We start from the raw sequence: 19,303 nt of genomic DNA on the forward strand, positions 1-19,303 counted from the left end.
AAAATGTCAGCCTGCCTCTTACCATAGAGAGATGGCACATTTTTGAGGTTTTTTTTTCTACTTTACAGGTAGATAATTTACTACAAGTGTGTAATTCCTCCCAAAGTTCTGCTTCTTTTAGAAACCGTAAATACACAACCTGCATAGGCTGTGATGGCTGGATGGGCTGGCTCAATAAAGCTGGCAGCTTGACTCAGTAGTGTGTATGTGCCTGTTGTGAGTGCACACAGGGTGAGCAGAGTGGCTACAGCCACATAGATATGGGAAATGTTTTTGCACAGGAGGGGAACTGCTGCTGTTATCAATGCTCCTCGATACAGACCACGAAAGTGTCTCTAACTGGGACACCCAAATAAATAAAATATTCAGTTCATGATGATAAATTCACTGCTCTTCTCCAAGTGAGCTTTTTGCTACTAGAAATCAGACGTGGGTTTTACTTCCTTGTCTGTTTTCTTTATCAGGTAATCATGATGAGATTGCAAATTTTCTGCACGACACTCTTGGAAGACAGGAAGAGGTAGAGGAAGACCTAATGAACAGTGATGCTCTGTCCACTGCTTTTGGATCCTTAAACCCAAATAGGAAAAGGTACTCCTTCATGTATCTTACCTAACATCCCCCTAAACATCTCTTCTGCCCTTCTGGGGAAGAGCATTACCCTTGAACAAAACATCTGACAGAAAATCCCATTGCTGATAGCAGTGATCCCTTCACTCCTGCTCTCCCACATGACAGAGTGGAATGCATTTGTCAGCTCAGTGATACCACCAGATGCTATTTGTCACTCAGTGATATCACAAGATGCTATCCAGTGCAGGGAGAGGTTGAAGTGGATCTTGAGTGTGCCTCAACTGTGTTAAGGAGCTCTGCTAAACAAAACAAGCCAAAGGGAGCAGTGATCTCTATAGCAAAGAGCTTTGTAGCTGTGGTTTTCAAACAGGAGAGGAATGCAGTCTGGGGAGGAATTGAGTCAAGCTTGATGGGATCAACAAGTGAAATCCTTGCCATGATAGGTAGCTGCACTGGTTTGTGTGGATGCAAAACATGTCCCTTTCAAAAAGTATATGAGATGGACAGAGATGGTCTCTCCTGATGAAATCAAGCCTAACAGTTCACAACAAAGCTGTCTGCCATAAATAATACTTGTTTACTGTTAAGAAGTCTTTCCAATGTGTGTCCAAGTACCAGCTCTTGCCTAGAGATGTCTAATGACTTCTGTCATTTGAACAGGGCAAAGCTGGTGACCAGAATTCATGAAGAGGAGATGAAATCCCAGAACTACCAGGTGAGCAGGGGGTGACAGCACTTACGTGACTGTGAATTCCCTAGGTAGGCTGGACCTGAGCCCAGGAGTGTCCATGGTGTCCTTGTGCCCCACAGATTGCCATCACCATCATTGAGGCCAGGCAGCTGGTGGGCGAGAACATCGACCCTGTGGTGATCATCGAGATAGGTGATGAGAAGAAGCAAACAACAGTAAAGGAAGGCACAAATGCCCCTTTCTACAATGAAGTAGGTGCTTTCTCTTAAAGAAGACACTTTCTTCAATGGTTCTGGGTGGACTCTGCCATTTGGTAGCTCATGAGGGGATGAATTAAGTTTATAGCACTTCCATGTCTGAGCAGGGAGGTCTCTCCAGGAGACAAAGCACCAGCAATAGCTCCCTTGGGTTTTAGATCTGTTTGGTCTTTCTCTTCTCAAGGTCTGTCCAACCTGTTCCCCACCCTCTCCTGCACATTCTGCTTTACTGTCACTGCTGCTGCAGTTTTTTAAATCATCCATTTAGGAACTTTGTCTGTACTGCACCCCCCCATACTTCCATGCCTTTTCTACTATTTCATGGTTTCAGCCTTTCCTTGACATATGTTTGTTCCAACTGGTAACAAATGACACGAAAACAATCCCCAAAACCAACAAGTCCTTTGGGTTTCCTTGTACCTCCTGTCTGACAATACCTTTTGATGCAGACTGAGGCCCATGGGCATTTGTAAAGCAAGTCTTGTGCAGCCATGCAAGGAATAGAGTAGAAAACAAGCCTGGGCCATGGCAGAAACATGTCAGGGGCAAGGAAAGAATTTTGCTTTGTCCACCACTGCCCCCCTGCACCCCCAGCATCTCACTGAGGCTCTGTGCAGTAACACAAAATGCTGAGCCATGCAGCTGACAGTGCTGGCTACCTGCCCAGGGATGGTTCTTATCTGCTGTCCCCTCTTCCCACAGTACTTCGTGTTTGATTTCGTTGGACCGCAGGTGTTGCTGTTTGACAAAATAATCAACATCTCTGTAAGTACCTAGGAAAGCTTAGCACAGTAAGTAAAGGTCATTGTTTTTGTGTCACTTCAACTCTAAATGATTCTTAATGTAGTTAAAAATAAATAATTTTAGGTACCAAGAGTGCTAGAAAGTCACCATGAAGTATAGGAAAGAGGACAGAGGAGAAGATAAGGAAGAGGAGTCTGCTGGCAGAGATTTGAAGGAACATACCCAAAGGGAAGATTTAGTCCGCATTTTCAGGGACACTCATTGCTGGTGTGGCAAACTTCAAGGTAGAATGAGAAAATTCAGCTTAGCTCTCTCTTCTCCTCGCTGTCTTCATCCATCTAATTTTCAACCTGCCACTTGATTCAAGTGACTGAGTTGAAACTTATTGTTTACATCAGTTCCTCAGATACAACTGTTTCTAACTAAATGAAACTAAACTAATGCAGACACTTTTCCTCAGCAGGGGCTCTCGGGCTGTCTGGGAGCGTCACTGGTTGGTTGCTATTAGCGTGGGAGTGCTCTCCAAGAGTCAGTGCTCCTTCCACTGCTCACTGCAAGTCACAGCAAAACTGTAGGGAGACCTTATTGCTCTCTACAAATACCTGAAACAAGGTTAGAGACAGGTGTGGCTTGGTCTCTTCTCTCACATAACAAGCGACAGGACAAGAGGAAATGGCCTCAAGTTGGACCAGGAGAAATTTAGACTGGATGTTAGGAAAAATTTCTTCACTGAAAGGGTAGACAGACATTGGAATAGACTGCCCAGAGAGGTGGTGGAATCACCATTCCCAGAGGGATTTAAAAGGCATGTGGATGTAGCATGGTTTAGTGGTGGACTTGGCAATGCTGGGTTAATGATTGGGCTCCATCTTAAAGATCTTTTCCAGCGTAAATGATTCTATGTTTCTGTGACATCTCAGAACAGTCCTGATGGAAGACACACATGCTCTTGGGCTTGGACATTAGATAATGCTGTGCAGATTGGAAGGCCCAGTCTATGGAGCCATGTTAATTATCTTGTCCAAAACTCATCACCACATGTAGCAAAGCTGCTAAGGAGTTAGAGATCTCATGAGACTCTGGACAGTGCTGTATTTGTATTATTTGGAAACTTCAACAGCGGTGCCCTTCATGAACCCTTTTTTTTGGCTAAAAGTCCATCCATTTTGTCAGAGATTTCTCTGGCAAATAAACAGTGTATTGTTGCTCCAGGAATTTTTTGTTTTTCTCTGAAGTGCTTTATCTTTTTCAATAATGTACACCAGGAAAAGATCTGTGCTGGTTGAGCTTGACAGAAGCAAGCAGAACTCAGGAGCTATAGGACACATCACTGTCTACTTCCTTTCCTGAGCTGCTAATAGAGTGACTTTTCCTAGCAACAGAATAAAATGTATTTGTTTACACATGGACAACTGGACAACTAGGTTTTCAATGCTGGGAGTAAACTGACAGTTGGAATCCTAAAGTTCCATTAACATCCACTGTATCACACTCACAGCTCAAATGTATGAAGTTCATACCTACATAAGGTATCTGTAGATCTGATCTCATCTGTGAGGACAGAATTTACTACAGGCTGACAATGGCATGGGAGTAGATATCACCTCACTGCTGTGACATATCACATCCTGTGGCCCCATAGGCGTTTCAGACATGGTTCCTGTATCAGCACACTGCCAAGGCACCAGGTCCTGTGTGCTGCTGATGCTGTTGGGGTTGTACAGTTATTTTTCTCTGAGATATGGCCAGTCTTTCCAATCTCACATTATTTTGATAAAGATTCCATATATCCAGTGGTGGAGGGGAAAGTGCCAGCTTTCTTCTGACTGCAATGGGGGTGTGGGAAAACATGTTACCATTACCTGCTGTATATCTGCACAGTTTCATCAAGCTCAGCAAACTTATTTTGTTTATAGCTGGTGAAGGTGCAACACTAAGAAATTAAAGGTATTCTAGGTAAAAATGACTTTAGGAAAAAGCTCAGTAGCAGCAATGAACTAACCTTGGGCATTACCTTGCAACATAGTTTTGGAGAATGCAATCTATTAGGGGAATAGAAACAAAGAGAGGAAATATGTGTGCTGGGAGTGAAGGAAAGCCTGAGGGATGGAAAGTTTCACAGCACTTGCTTAGTATGAATCTTACTTAAGAAGAAACAAAGGCTGGCAGCCTCCATTATGGACTTATCTGCATATGGAAGCTCAAGGAAAACAAAATAGATTAGTGCCCTTGTCCATCAGTTTAGCAGTTAGTCTAGCTGTATTCAAACACTGCATTTGAGAGACAAATGAGACACTCAATTTCCCAGCACCTGCTAATTACTAGGTTTTTTTCTTCATTATTATCTTCCTGTACATTTCAGCAAACTTGTAGTAATGCCATAGTAAAACTAAGGTGACCCTTGTGTGCTAAACCTGTATCTCCCTTACTGAAATATTCCTCAGTGTAACACTATGCATGTTTGTGCTCATTCAGAAATTCTGAAGAAAATCCTTCAGTCATATACAATCAAGTGTGAAAAGACAAAAATCTTTAATTAGATATGGTGTGGATGTGATGCTCCCCCTCAGAGGAGACAAGAGGTGTTTGCTATAAACTTCATGCTCACTTGCTTTGTTGCATTAGAAGAAAATACACTTGGAAAAAAGAGGATGAGAAAAGATGTAGAGTGTTTGATGGAAGCAGTTAGTTTTTTCCTCAACATTAAAAGCAACATGCACTGCAGGGAGTGGAAACCTGCATTATTTCAGTGGCACAGAGGCATTTACATTTCACAAAGCAAATCTCAGGGACAGAGAAATGAGTTTTACACATTTAACATTTAAAGATCTCTGGACAGGCTGTCATGGAGAGCAAATGAGCAAAGAGCAATGAGGCAGCACCACTTTGGACTCACCACATACCCTCATCTAGTTTTTGAGTCTTGAAGAATCTTGTGGGGTTTTTTTCCCTACAGAAAGGCTACAACCTTCTTCCCCCTTTAATCTATCTTAGTTGGATCTGTTGATTTGGGCATTCCCATGTACTTCCTCCAAAGCTATAATATTGCCTGGCTTCAGGGAGAAGCCCAACAGGTTTCAAGGCTTCTTCCCAACCCTGTGTGTGCTCTCATCCAACCTCTTAGAAGGGAGGGTCCAGTGCTATGATCGGACCTGACAGCACCAGGGATTGAGGAAAAGCAGTAATTGTGCTTGAAGCACTAACTTCACACTAACTCCTCTTCCACATGAAAGTTGTTTAATTTTTTCAGCTTAATAATAAAATAAAACTGCTCCTTTGTCCATTGTTGATTTTTCAGCTCTAGAAACTGCTTCTGTGTTGAAGTGAGGAATTACCAAGGACAGCTTAGTGTGCTCCTTAGGTCACAGTGGCCATAGACCCTTAATGGGGAAAAACATTATATTGCAATTAGAAACTTCCTGAATTTTCTGGTGAATCTTGATGAAGGTGTCAGTTATCTTTACTTAGAAATATATGTCTCCAGCTCTTGAAAAATGTTGAAAATAAAGTCACATGACCAATCCAGTGCAAAATTGCAGAAGTCTTCCTATCCAGAGAAATATCCTTATCTACAGTGTGTAGATCCAAAGAGAGAATGTGATGTATTCCAGACTCCTGAAATGCTGTTGGAGGCTTGATTATTTACTTCCAGTATATAGATTTAACTTCTGTAGACTTAAAAGAGCTTAGTTTCTCTTTGCAATTTGGGCAAGGTGTTTCAGAAAATTCAGCCTCTTTCAGAGGCTTTTCCACAACCAAGGAATAGGTTTCAACCTTTTAAGCTATTCTGAAATGAGATGAGACACATTTTTTGAGAAATACAGTTCTAGAGCAAATCTTCCCTTAGAAGAAGCCTCTGCCTTGTCTGTAAAGTGAACCATACGCAAGTATTTGAAAACGAGACACAGAAATACATAGGTCTGGGAATCGTGGCAATTGAAAATTATTAATTAAATTTGAATTAAATTAAATTAAATTAAATTTATCACTTGGCAGGAAGAATACAGAGACAGACTTGCTGGGGCCTGCTTGCCTTCTAATATCCATCTATATCACTTCTCTGTTTTCATTAATATTGTGGAGGAGTAGATTAGAATTGAATCTCTTGGTTTATGTGTACATTAAAATGTTACCAAGAAACATATTCTTTCCCCTTCAAGCATACTCAGTTTTTATGGCAATTCAGCTATTGCACAGAAAGTGATAGGATTTCTGCAGCCTAGTGTGAAACCAGTATGTCCCATGTGTTTATATTCATTATGATTTAGTTAAAACTGCCAGGATAAGTAATATAACTGCACCTGCTCTGAAGGAGCATTGATCTAATTCCTGCTCTCTATATCCCAGGGACCTGGGATGAACCTGTGCGATTCCACCCAGATGCAATTATATTGTTTTCTAAACTGGCACAGTGTTGGGTCAAAAACATATTTCAAATACTTGCTGTATCTGCTGTGGCTATGTGCCTCCAGTTTTGGGTAGGGCTGGATGTTTGCCCCTGAACCAAATGTGATCTTAGGATTCTCTTTCTTAGGCTGACTGGGAAGAGAGGTAGTGACATTCTTTAATCAGCTTTTTCTAACAGGTTATGCACAATAAACTGATTGGGAGTGTGCTGATAGGCTCCTTTAAAGTGGACCTGGGGACGGTGTACATTCAGCCAGGTAAGTGGTGCATTTTCTGCCCTTTTTGTCTGCTAAGAGAGATTTGAGGCAGGGAAGGGGAGGAGACAGAGATGTGCTGCTTTTCCACTCAGATGGTTGTGGTTTATACCAACTTAAAGCTTTTGGGAGAGTTGTTTTCCTATTTGGATAGCAGCGTACCAGCCAAACTGTTGGAAAGAAGTTCAACACTGAAAACACCTTGGCAATCTGCCCATTGGTGGGTAGCACTTTTCAAGGATGGCATTTCTTTAAGTGCTCAGAGTGGGCAGCTGAATATTCCACAAAACCCAACTTCACTCATTTGTTACAGAGCATCCAAAGCTCTTTCACCTGTGTTGGGGTAGAAGGAGCAGAGGGAGGGAGACGAGGATGGAGAGTGGAAGGAATGATGAGGAGAGCACAAGACAAGAGGAGAAGCAGACCGTAACAGGAGAGAGAAGATGACAAAGAGGTGACCATGGGTCCACTTGTCATCTTCAGAGCTGTTCACTGCTTTCTGACATTGGAACCTAAAAAAAGATCACCTACCTCTCTTTTGGTGTTTTTACAACCGTCCACAAAACATATACTTTTTTCTCTTCCATAATTACTCAAGGACATGGTCTCTTCTTTGTCTTTGGGAAAGAACATATTTAGGCCACTTGCTGTAGATGTGACACAGTTATAGCAAGAGTGTAGAGTCATTTGGACCACCCTCTCTGCAGGGTTCCTGTAAGAGTCAGAGAGGAATGGCCTATCTGAAATGAGCAGTCTACGTCCATGCTCAGGCTGTGTTAGTCTTGAATTCTGTCCATATCTCCTACTCACACTTTAACAGGAGGGTGGTGTCTGAGGGTTGATCTTGAGCTCATATCCCTGGTACTCTGTGGTTTCTCCTTTCCACTCCTTTACCCACCCAAGGTGACGTTCAATGACTTAACATGAGCTCTTAGGACCTTTCTTGATGGGGTTGTTGAAACAGGGTTACAGCAAGGGCTGTTGGTGAATTGCCTTGTACATTTTCCCCCTTGAAAGATGGAGCTGAACGTGCTTCTGGTTCATTCTTCTTCTTCTGATGGCTGTCCACTCTCCTTCCCTTTCTCAGCTCTCTGCCAACATTACAGTGGCCACAGCACCCAGCAAGGGTTTTGCTGCTGGAGTTCTGAGATCTTCAGACAGTTCTCATCAAAGAGGTGGCCTTTCCTCATAAGGACTCAGCCTTAGTTCAGCTGCTGAAATCTGATCTTTAGTCATTGATCTCAGTAAACAGTGATGAAAATGAGCTTGTTTCTGACAAGCTCTGGATGAATCCTTTGCTTGCCTTTTTGATCACAAAATATTTTGGACCCTCTAGAGGTGTCTGGTAAACAAGTACATTTCAGCACAATCCTCCTGACAGCACAAACATTGTTTGATGTACCTTTTCTGTGAGTGAAGAGGAAAACACTTGCATGTTTTTATATCCTCTGTTTGGGTGTTTAAGTTTGTCCTTCTTACAGGTCATCAGTTTTGTGACAAGTGGGCACTTCTCACAGACCCTGCTGACATTAGGACAGGAGCCAAAGGGTACCTGAAGTGTGACCTCAGTGTGACGGGGAAAGGTGATGCAATACAAGCTACACAGAAAACAGCTGATACTGAGGAACAGATTGAAAAGTACTGCAATAATTTGTTTTTTTTTTTTTACTGCTTTCTTCCTTACTAGGTACCTCAATAAGTCTCTGCCCTCATTTCAGTCCTTTCCTTCTTAACTTGGGGTTAATAGCAGGATGACATTGTACACCTGGCTGTTCTCACATGCTCAAAGAGAGTTTTTACAATGCTCTCATCTAAATTGAAGACCACATTAGGGTTGCTTCTCTGCAGCTGATAGAATTGACAAGTCCTGTTGGCTAAGTTCCAAGTTACCCCTGACAGAATGTTCATTGATCTAAAATCATTTCATGATTTCTTAAAGCAGTGAAGCAAGAAGAAAATATATGAGGATGTGAGTGTACAGATATTTCCATATCCTTGGATAAACTCAAGCACATTATCGTTCTCCTTGTAAAATACAAAGTTCAAAGTGGTAAATATGCTATCAGCATACTTTAAATTTTACTGAAGCAATGTTTCTGGTCAGTAATGACATCCTGGATCAAGTCTCTGGAACGTCACCAAGCCGATGGAGCACATGGTCTATCGGGAAAGGTGGTGGGTGTTGGTTTTTTGAGCCTAAAGGAGAGCTCAAAAGGGGCATCATACATGAGGAGGGCAGATACAGGCTCTTTTCAGATGAGTGGCTCTTTTCAGTAGAAGAATGAGAGGCTTTGGAGGCAGGTAAGAACAATGAAATTTCAGAACAGATTGTTTTTTACCATGCACACAGTCAAACGAAACAGAGGCTCAAAGAGAGCGGGAAATCGCTGTCCTTGACGATATTAAGAATTTACTGAACAAGGTCTGGAGAACCTTATCTCACTGGACCTGATTCTATATCACATAGAAAAGTTTGCTGAGTAATGCCATATTATTTTCTTGTGGTAAAAGGATTTTTTTTGTTGTTGTTCAGATGAAAAAGCAAATTCATACACCTTTTTGTGTCTTCTCAGGTGCATGCTAACCCAAGATCACAGTGCTGTTGGAAAAAATATCACTTCATTGTCCAAGTTTTCAATTTTAAGAAAACAGCTGCTTTTTTCCTTTCAGGAATCTCTTGATCCCCAAAGGCTTTCCATCTGAAAGACCATGGGCCAGATTTTATGTGAGAATTTACAAAGCTGAAGGACTTCCAAAGATGAACTCTAGCATCATGGCCAATGTCACCAAAGCATTCATAGGCGACAGTAAGGACCTTGTGGATCCCTATGTGGTGGTCATGTTTGCAGGTCAAATGGTAATTGGGATCCTCTTGATCACAAACGTAGGCCTTCTTTCCTATTAGCTGTGCTACAGGCAGGTGATTATGCTGATGTCCTTTAACTTATAGTTACATAAATTAGGTAAAACGTGTATCTTGGTCATCAGAAAATGTTCAGTTCTTAAATTATGCAGAAATAAAGTCACAGAGACACTTAATGCCAGCAGATCTAATATCAGGCTCACAGCAGTAGGTTAGAGGCAGGCAGCAGGAGGGGAAAGAGAATTCTGTAGCACTGTTACTAAAACACTGAGTTACAAGACAGTGATTTACTCAGCACTGTATTAGGTAAGTGCTATGTTTTGGTCTCCCTCCAATGAAATAAGTGAGCAGGGCTGAAATCAGTGAATATGGTTCAATTGGGGTTTTAGGACTATGTACTTATTTCTGAATTACCCTGCTGAAATTCAGGAACCTCTCAGCTTTCCTGTGTAGAGTAAGCATTTTAGCCGACTGGCAGTGTTGCCTGGCTTCATTGCTCCTAGAGCAACCTCAGCATCAAACATGGTGTGACATATTACGGCTTAGAGACGCTTCTGACTCTGGTGGAAGAGGAATGCAGAGGAGGTCCAGGGCCTGGTTCCCCTGGGGCACACCATGAAACCCTGTGTCAGGGAGCCTGTCCTGATTATTGGTGTAAATAAACAAAGGATCAAAATGGAAACTATTTTAAGCCAGCAATGCTTTCTGTATGCAAGGAAGCCTTAGGCACAGCTCCAGTTAGTTCTTTTTAGATGTTTCAGGCATGAGAACGAGGCTCTTGGTGCTGATTGCATGTTTTGTCATGAATCCAAATTGTAAAGTACTACTGTTGGTTAAAACAGGGAAATGCATGCAGCACCCTCAGGTTGAATAGAGGGCTGAAGAAGACAATAATGGGTCAGTGACATGAGTTTGCACACTGGTGTGCAAATTAAGGTTTTATAGAGAGGGTTGGTGGGTTTTCTGACTCAGTTCTCTCCACTTAATGTGAATGTCTAAGTCCTGCCACAACCAGTGATTGTACAGACTGTGATACAGTCCTGCCGCCTCCTTAGGTTTGGAGGAACATCTCCAGGACCTACCCCTCTTGCACACAGGCATATGTCCAGAACATGAACCACAATAATAATATTTTATGCTAGATAAATTGCCTCATTTAAGGTAATCCCATTGGTACACACAGCCTGGCATCTGTAATGAATTTAGTCTTTTATGAGAAAAACTGTGCTGCATCACCACTGCCCAGATATTTCAAAAGACATTTGAAGATGTGCAGATTGTAGTAGAAATGCCAAAGTCTGGCTTTACAGATACATTTTGTGAATAAGGGTCCTGAAGTATTAGATTTTATTCCAGGCTCTGCTGCTTGCATGTGAGAATACTTTAGCCATAATGTGGTCTTTTATTCGATATGGAGTGCAAAATGAAGAAGCTAATAGAAAAGCCAAAGTACTTTCAAGATAGAATATTTGTGCTTTAAAAATGGCCAGAGAGATGCTGCTAAGCGCAATTTCTGCTGTACTCATTGCCATTCTCCAGAGTTCAACCCCTCTGGAATTAAATTTGCTGGACTTTCCTTTCAGGGCCGGACAACAGTGCAAAAGAACTGTGCAGATCCAGTGTGGCACGAACAGATTATCTTCAAAGAAATGTTCCCTCCACTCTGTCGAAGAGTCAAAATCCAGGTCTGGGATGAAGGCAGCATGAATGACGTGGCCTTAGCCACCCACTTCATTGATTTGAAGAAAATATCAAATGAACAAGATGGTGACAAAGGTAAAAGGGAAAATGTCTCTTCCAGGATATACCCTTAAGGTAAAATCTACCTGCATGGGATCTTGGCACTGACTAATCCTAATTTAGGGATGTCCAGAGTTCAAGTGTTGGTTCTGAGACAACTTCTGTTGCTTAATTTCACATTATATTACATTGTGCCCAGCACATGGAGGGTCTGACATTGTTCTTCTTGTTAAAGGGCTGCTGCATAATTTGTTACCATCTGTGTGACTGTGGCAATAGTCTGCTCTAATCCATTGGGGATGACAGATGTAAGTTTATAGTTCATGTGAGTTTCTATTAAGCAATGAAGTCACTAACTGAAAATCACTAAAAATCAAAGGCAGAGCAGGCTTGTATTTTGGATCTACCCACTGGAAGCAAAGTGTTTAGGTAAGGCTCAGCTGGGTGCTATCACAGCCCATGGAGGCACCATGGACTAGTGTGTTATGCTCCTTTTGAGGAGAGGCTCACTATCTGGAGTCTTTTCACTGATGTTTGAGTCTACTTGTATAGCCTTGTTTATGTTGTGTGACCTATATGTGGAACATGGTCAGTTATCACAGCTCAGTGAAGCCACAGTAACTCCTTAAACCTGCCAATTTAAATTTATATCTCAGTCCTTAATCAGAAAATAAAAGAAAAATTTGTATAAATTGAGTGACACAGAGTTGAAACAGTTTGACCTAAAGGAGAAAGCCTCCACCCTCTCCCGTCATGTCCCAATCTTTAGTCTGCAACTGAAAGCTCTTTTTCAAGAGATGCAATGGACCTCCTGCCCAGCAGGTGTGGTACCATCATCTTCTGAGAAAGAACTCCAACCCAGCAGAGTTGGTCGGGTATTGGCAGAGGTTCCTTGGTGTCTAAGGATTGCCCTGCAAAGCAGTGCTCTGTATGAAGTGATTCCCCACTGCCCAGAAATGGGCCCAGGTTTGGCTTTTGGGGCATTAGAGGCAAGATTTCTTGGAGCAGACAATGAGGAGAGCACACTAATACTCAACAGAAAAGCCACAAAATGTACTTTGTCTCCAGGTTTTTTGCCTACCTTTGGGCCTGCCTGGATCAATCTCTATGGCTCACCCAGGAACCACAGCCTCATTGATGACCACCAGGAGCTTAATGAAGGTTTTGGAGAAGGGGTGTCCTTCAGGGGACGTCTCTTCCTGGAGATTGCTGTGGAGATACTTTCAGGAGGAGCCCGTGAGTCAAAGTTTTCAAGCATTATCAAGGATATCAAATCATCATCTAAAGATAAAGACTTCAAAGCACTCAAAGGAAAAGACAAAACTGACAAAGCAGGAGAGGACCGAAAGTCAGCTTCTCCTTCAGACAAGATGAACTCAACTGAAGTGGAAGTTGAACCATTTGATGTACCTTTAGAGGTCAGTATGACATTAGGAGATTGGTTGTCATATGTCTCTGAACCGCCAAGAATGGCACTGGTGTGTGTATTTGGGGTCAGGCCATATAACACTGCTATTTGTGCTCCCTGCAGTTTCTGCATGCTTTCACAGTCTTGGGACCTCCCCACAATAATACACAAATGGAACATTAATGTCTACCTGTAATTCAACTCTCAAGTAGGATTTGGTTTTCATAAAATTTAGTCTCCTGTCATATAATAACTTTTGCACTAGCTGCATCCACATGTTCCTACTAGAAACTTCTCTGACATAATATCTATTAATGAACAGAGAATCAGTGTGGACAGCTGGGAATTACAAAGCTTGACGTCACACATTCATTCAAGAAAATCTGTAGTTGTCAATTGAAGTCAATAGAGAACCACTGACATAAAATCTGTGCAAATGCAGAGAGATAGATACATTCTAGCCTGATTTAGTCTCTTCCTTTAATACTGCATTGCCAATGTGGTGTTAGTGTTAGACTGATAATCTCTTTAGAAGAAGAGCTGAAAATTATGTGCTCAGTTTCAACCAGTGGTAACTGATGTTGTTCGCCTAATTCCACCTGTTGTATAGGATTACATCATGGGGAAATCTGCACTATGGTACTTTGAGAAGGTTGGGCAGTTGTGGCAGGGTGTGTGGGCTTTGGAGCTGAGCCAATGTTTGAGCTTTAATTCTCAGCTCCACCACATCACTCTCTGGGAGCAACAGCAATTGCTGCATATGCAAGCTCATTTTTTTTTTAACCCAATAAATAGGGGAAAAATATTCTCATAACCAATTTTCCTCCCACTTCACTATATCTACTACAACTACCTGACAGGAGACTGGGGGGATGGGGGGGTGGTGGCTTGGCCTCATCTCCCAGTGAACTAGCAGTAGGACAAGGGGAAATGGCCATGAGTTGTGCCAGAGGAGGTTCAGGTTGGATATTAGGAAAAACGTCTTCACTGAGAGAGTGGTTAAGCTTTGGAACAGGTTCTCAAGGAAGTGGTGGAGTCATCATTACAGGAAATGTTCAAAAATTGAGTAGATGTGGTGTTTCATGATACAGTTTGGTGAGCATGTTCAGTCAAATTGGGACTTGATGATTTTGGAGGTCTTTTCCAGCCTTGATGATTCTGTGATTCTATGTCATTCATCAAAACTTTGTCTTTTGTACTGGCAGTTCCAGCTCATTTCTTAAGTTATTTGTGTCCTTTATTAGTTCTGATTCTTGGTCTTTCCACTACATCTCTACAGGTAAATAGGAGAGGAGCAATTGTTCTTTGGTCTTGAGGCCTAGCCTTGAGAAGTGCACTTCCTTGGCCTGTGCCCTGGCATTTCTGGCCTGAGGGCTGGCTGGAGTGGGTCAAGGAGTGTGCTAGCAGAGAGCTGGTGTGGGTAATTACAAGCCAGTTATGTGAACTTGTGCTCTGCTGTTACTTTATTTATTTATATAGTTGCAAATTACCTCTGTCTCTCAGTTCTTCTCTGAAGACTAATAGAGATGACATTTAAAGACATTTATTTCCATCCTTTATATGCAAGAAATCCATTATTATGAGTAGCTCAGACACTATGTTATTGGACCTGGCTAAATACCCCAGGTAGAGAAACAAACCCTGCTGTAACACCCACCAACAAAAATTAATAGTAATAATAAGGATTTATTTCCAGCTGCTGTTTCAAATAGAGAATACATAAAAGGCAATAGCATGATACAGTGATGTTTGATATTCTTTTAGTTTTGACATTCAGCAATACTTTATGCTACAGTAGACAGTAATTGTATTACAACTCTCTGAAAGGAAAAGCAGGAACTGGAGACATTACCAATAATGCGAAAAATGTCTCATAGAGCCTCTGAGACAACAGAGGCAAAGTATCCATCCCCACAGCACAACTTTATTGACCTATTCTGACAGCAAGAAGATATTAAAATTTGTTTTCTTTGTAATGGGAGATAGATGTGTGTGTCATAGTCTTTGAGCCTTGGCTTTATTAGGGTTTCATACTGGACAAGTATAAAAAGCTAAAGTTACGCTAGAGCTGCAATCTTTTTGAGCTGTTGATTTTGACATATGATGCTGCTAATCCTTTCACTGAAGACCTATGATATTTTGCTGTGTATAGCAGAGGTTTTTCAAAATGAAGAGATCATGGGCTGTGTCAAAAACTGTTCCTGCTTTGCGAAGTCAGGGAAACAAATATTCATGTAGAGCTGATGTTTTATTCATTGCCTCACTCACAGAAGAATTAAGTGCAGAAGAATTAAGGCTGGTCTTGCCTAATGGGCATCAGTTTGCAGATGTTGTGAAATGAGAAGGGTTTGGATGGGAAGATTGCTATAGTTGGGGTGTAAATTTGGGGAGAACTCAAACCATAAAACATATCTCCTGTGAGCTTAGTCTTGGCTTGGGGTTAATAGCTTTTGTTGTTAATGACCCAAGAGTGTCAGAAATGTTAGCTGGCCCTTCTTGACTGAGAGTCCATGCCAGGCACAAGCAGATGCTGGGTTTCGAAGAGGTGTAAACAGAGCCTAGCAGAGCCTTGAAATTCAACAAAAGACCACTGCACTTTTCTTTTATGCTGTAAAAAATAGAAGATAAAATAAATGCCAACATTTTCCTCCTTCTTCTCTAATAGATCTATGAAGAGAAATTTGAAGAATTCCTTCTCTTTGGGACATTTTTTGAAGCCACAATGATTGATAGAAAATGTGGGGACAAGCCAATAACATTTGAGGTTTCTGTTGGTGAGTGTGTTAAGGTCTTATCCAAAGGAGAGAGGCTGCCTCAGGAGCAAGGGGATGATAGGTGTTACTGACTGATGTGTCTCAGGGCTCAGGAATCAGCTTCAGAGTAGAGCCTACATTTGAGTTAACCCTGATTATAATTTCTCTGGATAACAGTCAAGCTGAACATACAGATGCCTGTCTTACTCCCCAGATGCCCTGTATTAATGCAAATCCCCTCCCCCAATATATACAGCAACTTACAGCAACTTAGCCAGTATTTACCCTTTTAACCACTTGGGAGATCAACCTCAGATAATTTACTTCAGGCAGAGTTCATTCTGTGATGTCCATTTCAATCAGTTCCTGGCTGTGAGGGAGCCCTTTGTGGGGGATGATCCCTGTCCATTGTCTTGGCCAATCCCAGTGAGTTACCTGTGGGTCTGTGAGTGTGGCAGGGGGATGAGGTACAGCCAAGACTCAAATTGCAGGCACCACCTTGTTCTAACATCCTCCTGGTAAGTCCTTTCCTCTTTCAGGGGAAAGTAGGACCATACTCCATGAGCTCCTCATCATGGAGCTAAATTATCCCTCAAAGCAAATTAAAGAGAAAATGAAGACATTTTCATCAATATTTTCAAAGCAGAGGAACTTTCTCTTAAGAGGGAAGCTTGAATTGGTCTCCTTTCCCTTGCAGGGATTTGATTATCTCCGTACCAGACCCACCAAGGGTCCAGGTGCACAGTGGCACTTCCAGTCTTGGAAGTGACTGTCTTGTCTTGTCCATGACTGTGCTCAACTATAAGGCTATGTGTGCAGGGAGAGATGCTGTAAAAATAGGGGAATCAATGAGTGATACTGATTCCTGCTGAAACTTAGCAGGAAGCTGAGCTGAGGATGACAAGAAACTCATTTAAATAGTTGGGCAAGGAATTATAGTGATCCTTGTCAGAATTAATTCTAAAGATGAATCTGGCCCTGAATTCTGGACCTGAACATCTCTTAGCCCCCTGTGTAGCTGAAATTTGGACCCAAACTTGGCCAGTTGTCATTATTTACATGAAAGGCCGAACAAAAAATCCAGATCATGATGTCATATGGGATGATTCAGCACATCCTTCTCCTGCAGGGAATGTTTTCTGTCTGTCTCTTTTAAAATCTGTAATTATCAGTTTGATGGATGTACCTCTTTCCCAGTGCTGATAATTGCCCTTTAAGGCAAAATCCTTTTAGGGAAGATGATTGTATCATTAGCAGAGCTGTCTGTCATTAGGCTTGAAGCTGAGGCCTCAAAGCACTGTTATTACTAACTTTGCAACCCTAATGTGCAAAATTTACTTGTCTGAAAAAGAGTTTATCACTTCTGAGATCAAACTTTGGAATGATCATCCATATGCTATGAAGAAGACATACATTTTCTGTGTGAATCAATCCCATATGAGGGCTCCTGAGTATAGAAGTATCAACAGCAGTATTGCTTTGGTTTCTGAATTTCTTTACCAAAAGCTGAAGGTCCTGGGGCCAGCAATCAGACAATCACATCACTAAATGATATATGCTAGGTATATGTCACTTGGGACAGGCAAGGAAGCACTGTTCTAGAACCTGACATTCCAGGGACAAACATAACCTGTTACAACGTTTATAAACTGTGGTGTGGTTAAAACAGCTGAATGAACAGGAGGGGACAAAGATTTTCCGCTGGTATGACTGGCCATTTTCTTTTTTTAAAACCTCATTCATGTTTACCACCTCCAATTTAGACATCTCCTGTAACCCTGGGTCTCTAGGTATTTTTGGAAGTACTACTGATGGAGTGTCAGCAGGAGCTGGAGGGAAAAAGAAGACACATGATGGAGAAGCAGAAGAAAGCCTTCTGCATGAGGGGGAAGATGACATTTCTCATGACCTTGGAGTACCCCTGGTATCTACCACACCCCCTGAGAAGCCACTGATCACAGGTGGGAACAGGTGAGGATCTGTGTTTCAAAACCTCATCATGTAGGACTCTAGTTCTTATTTTATTATCCTGTGGGACTCATTGATGAACCCAGGCAACATTAAAGAGTTTGTGTGAAATGGAGGCTTTCAGGTCCTCAATTACATCTTTCACAACAGTAAATTTTCTTGTCTTCACTGAAGTGAACAGGCTCAGAGCTATGCATCTAATCTTGGCCTCATGGGCCCTTAAATCCTTTCTGAAAGTGTTGTGTGTTGCACCAGCTGTAAATTGGAAAGCTACAGCAAAATGCAACTTCTTTAGTGCCATCCCTGGTTTAGGGTCCCACACTCTGATCACAAGTAACACCCAGTCAGTGTCCAGCTCCAGAAGCACAATGTCACATGTAAACATTGAAACCTGGTCAAGGCAGAGCCACCTTCCCAGAACACTTTCTAGAGCTAATAATTACAGATACAGACTTAAACAGCGAGTAGTAACAGAGGAAGGAGGAAATAGGCTTTGAGAAAAGAAATGGAGCAATGGATGAAAACCTGCAGAACAGTTCTTCTAAATAACCTTGTTTATAAACAGAATAGTAAAAGTTTAATTCATTTGAAAGATTGTAATAAAAATAAATATTTTCATTGTTGTTTTGGTAGGTAGAACAATCCCTGGTATTGGTGACTGCCAAGAATAGATGGCACTTCTTCTTTTAGAAGGCCAAGCAGTAAACAGATGTAAGGGCCAGGAGCAAAATATCGACCTGGATCTGTTTGGTTTCTGGATGTCTCTAAATTTAAAAAGCACTTTAATTCTTTTCTGCAATCAATGGCTCACTTAGATGAAATAGGAGCTAGTGAAAGAAAACAAGAATGAAAATAACGTGGTAAAAAATTCTGGTTTTGCTGCAAGTAAAAAAAGAGAGGAGAAAAGCACTTTCTATCAGTGCTTTGATAGAAAGACAGTTGCCTTTCCTTGTTAACAGAACTGCAAATTTGGGTATATGCAGAGGGTTATTATCTTCCTGAGAGAAGCTGGGATTTTTTAGTTTTCCCTTAACAGGAGTTTAGATTTAAAGAGCCATTGTAAAAGAATGAATCACTCTTCAGATCAGCTATTTGCTTCTTGACTTGCTCCAGTATTAATAAAATTTTCTCTCATTAAAGATCCCTTTTCCTCAAATTTATGTAGAATGCTGCATCTTTTATTCCCTCCTGTGCCATTTAAAACAGCTTGGTCAGCCACAGATACCAATTAATGAGTTTTTCACTGTCTCCTCATAATGATGTCTTGGTGGTCTCACCACTGGATATTTTTAGTATTAATAAGTACTTAATGGGATATCCAGTACCTGAGATAAACTGCATTTGAGATTCATTAATGAGCAATGGAAAACAAAAGGAAGAGTATATTTTGGAGATTAAAACCACTAACTAATTAAAGGAATAGACAGAATCAGAAGACTTCTAAAGCAGACCCGATGAAACTCCCAGGAGTTTTCCACATTTATGCCAAAACTTAAACTAAGGATGAGCTAAAACTGAAAAAGCAATTCCTCAAAATTGTAATAGTGGGAATAATAGACATGAATTTTCAGTTTTCCATTTGATTTTTTTCATGGCTATATACTCTTCTTAGTAAATCAAATTAAAAGGTTCATAAGCTCTAAGA

The 19,303-nt window shown here is 41.4% G+C and overlaps 1 protein-coding gene across 1 annotated transcript in view; it reads left to right on the plus strand.

Moving 5' to 3' along the window:
• Positions 1-19,303, plus strand: part of FER1L6 (fer-1 like family member 6) — a 66,405-nt gene that overhangs the window by 7,943 nt on the left and 39,159 nt on the right. The window contains exons 3-13 of the mRNA XM_053980685.1: positions 465-591; positions 1,234-1,288; positions 1,384-1,515; positions 2,224-2,286; positions 6,851-6,929; positions 8,408-8,564; positions 9,597-9,783; positions 11,373-11,565; positions 12,598-12,947; positions 15,603-15,711; positions 17,481-17,661. Coding sequence (XP_053836660.1) covers positions 465-591; positions 1,234-1,288; positions 1,384-1,515; positions 2,224-2,286; positions 6,851-6,929; positions 8,408-8,564; positions 9,597-9,783; positions 11,373-11,565; positions 12,598-12,947; positions 15,603-15,711; positions 17,481-17,661 — 1,633 coding nt within the window. The remainder of the gene's footprint in view (positions 1-464; positions 592-1,233; positions 1,289-1,383; positions 1,516-2,223; positions 2,287-6,850; positions 6,930-8,407; positions 8,565-9,596; positions 9,784-11,372; positions 11,566-12,597; positions 12,948-15,602; positions 15,712-17,480; positions 17,662-19,303) is intronic.

Source organism: Vidua macroura, chromosome 1 (assembly GCF_024509145.1).
Source record: "Vidua macroura isolate BioBank_ID:100142 chromosome 1, ASM2450914v1, whole genome shotgun sequence".
Lineage (NCBI taxonomy): Eukaryota > Metazoa > Chordata > Aves > Passeriformes > Viduidae > Vidua > Vidua macroura.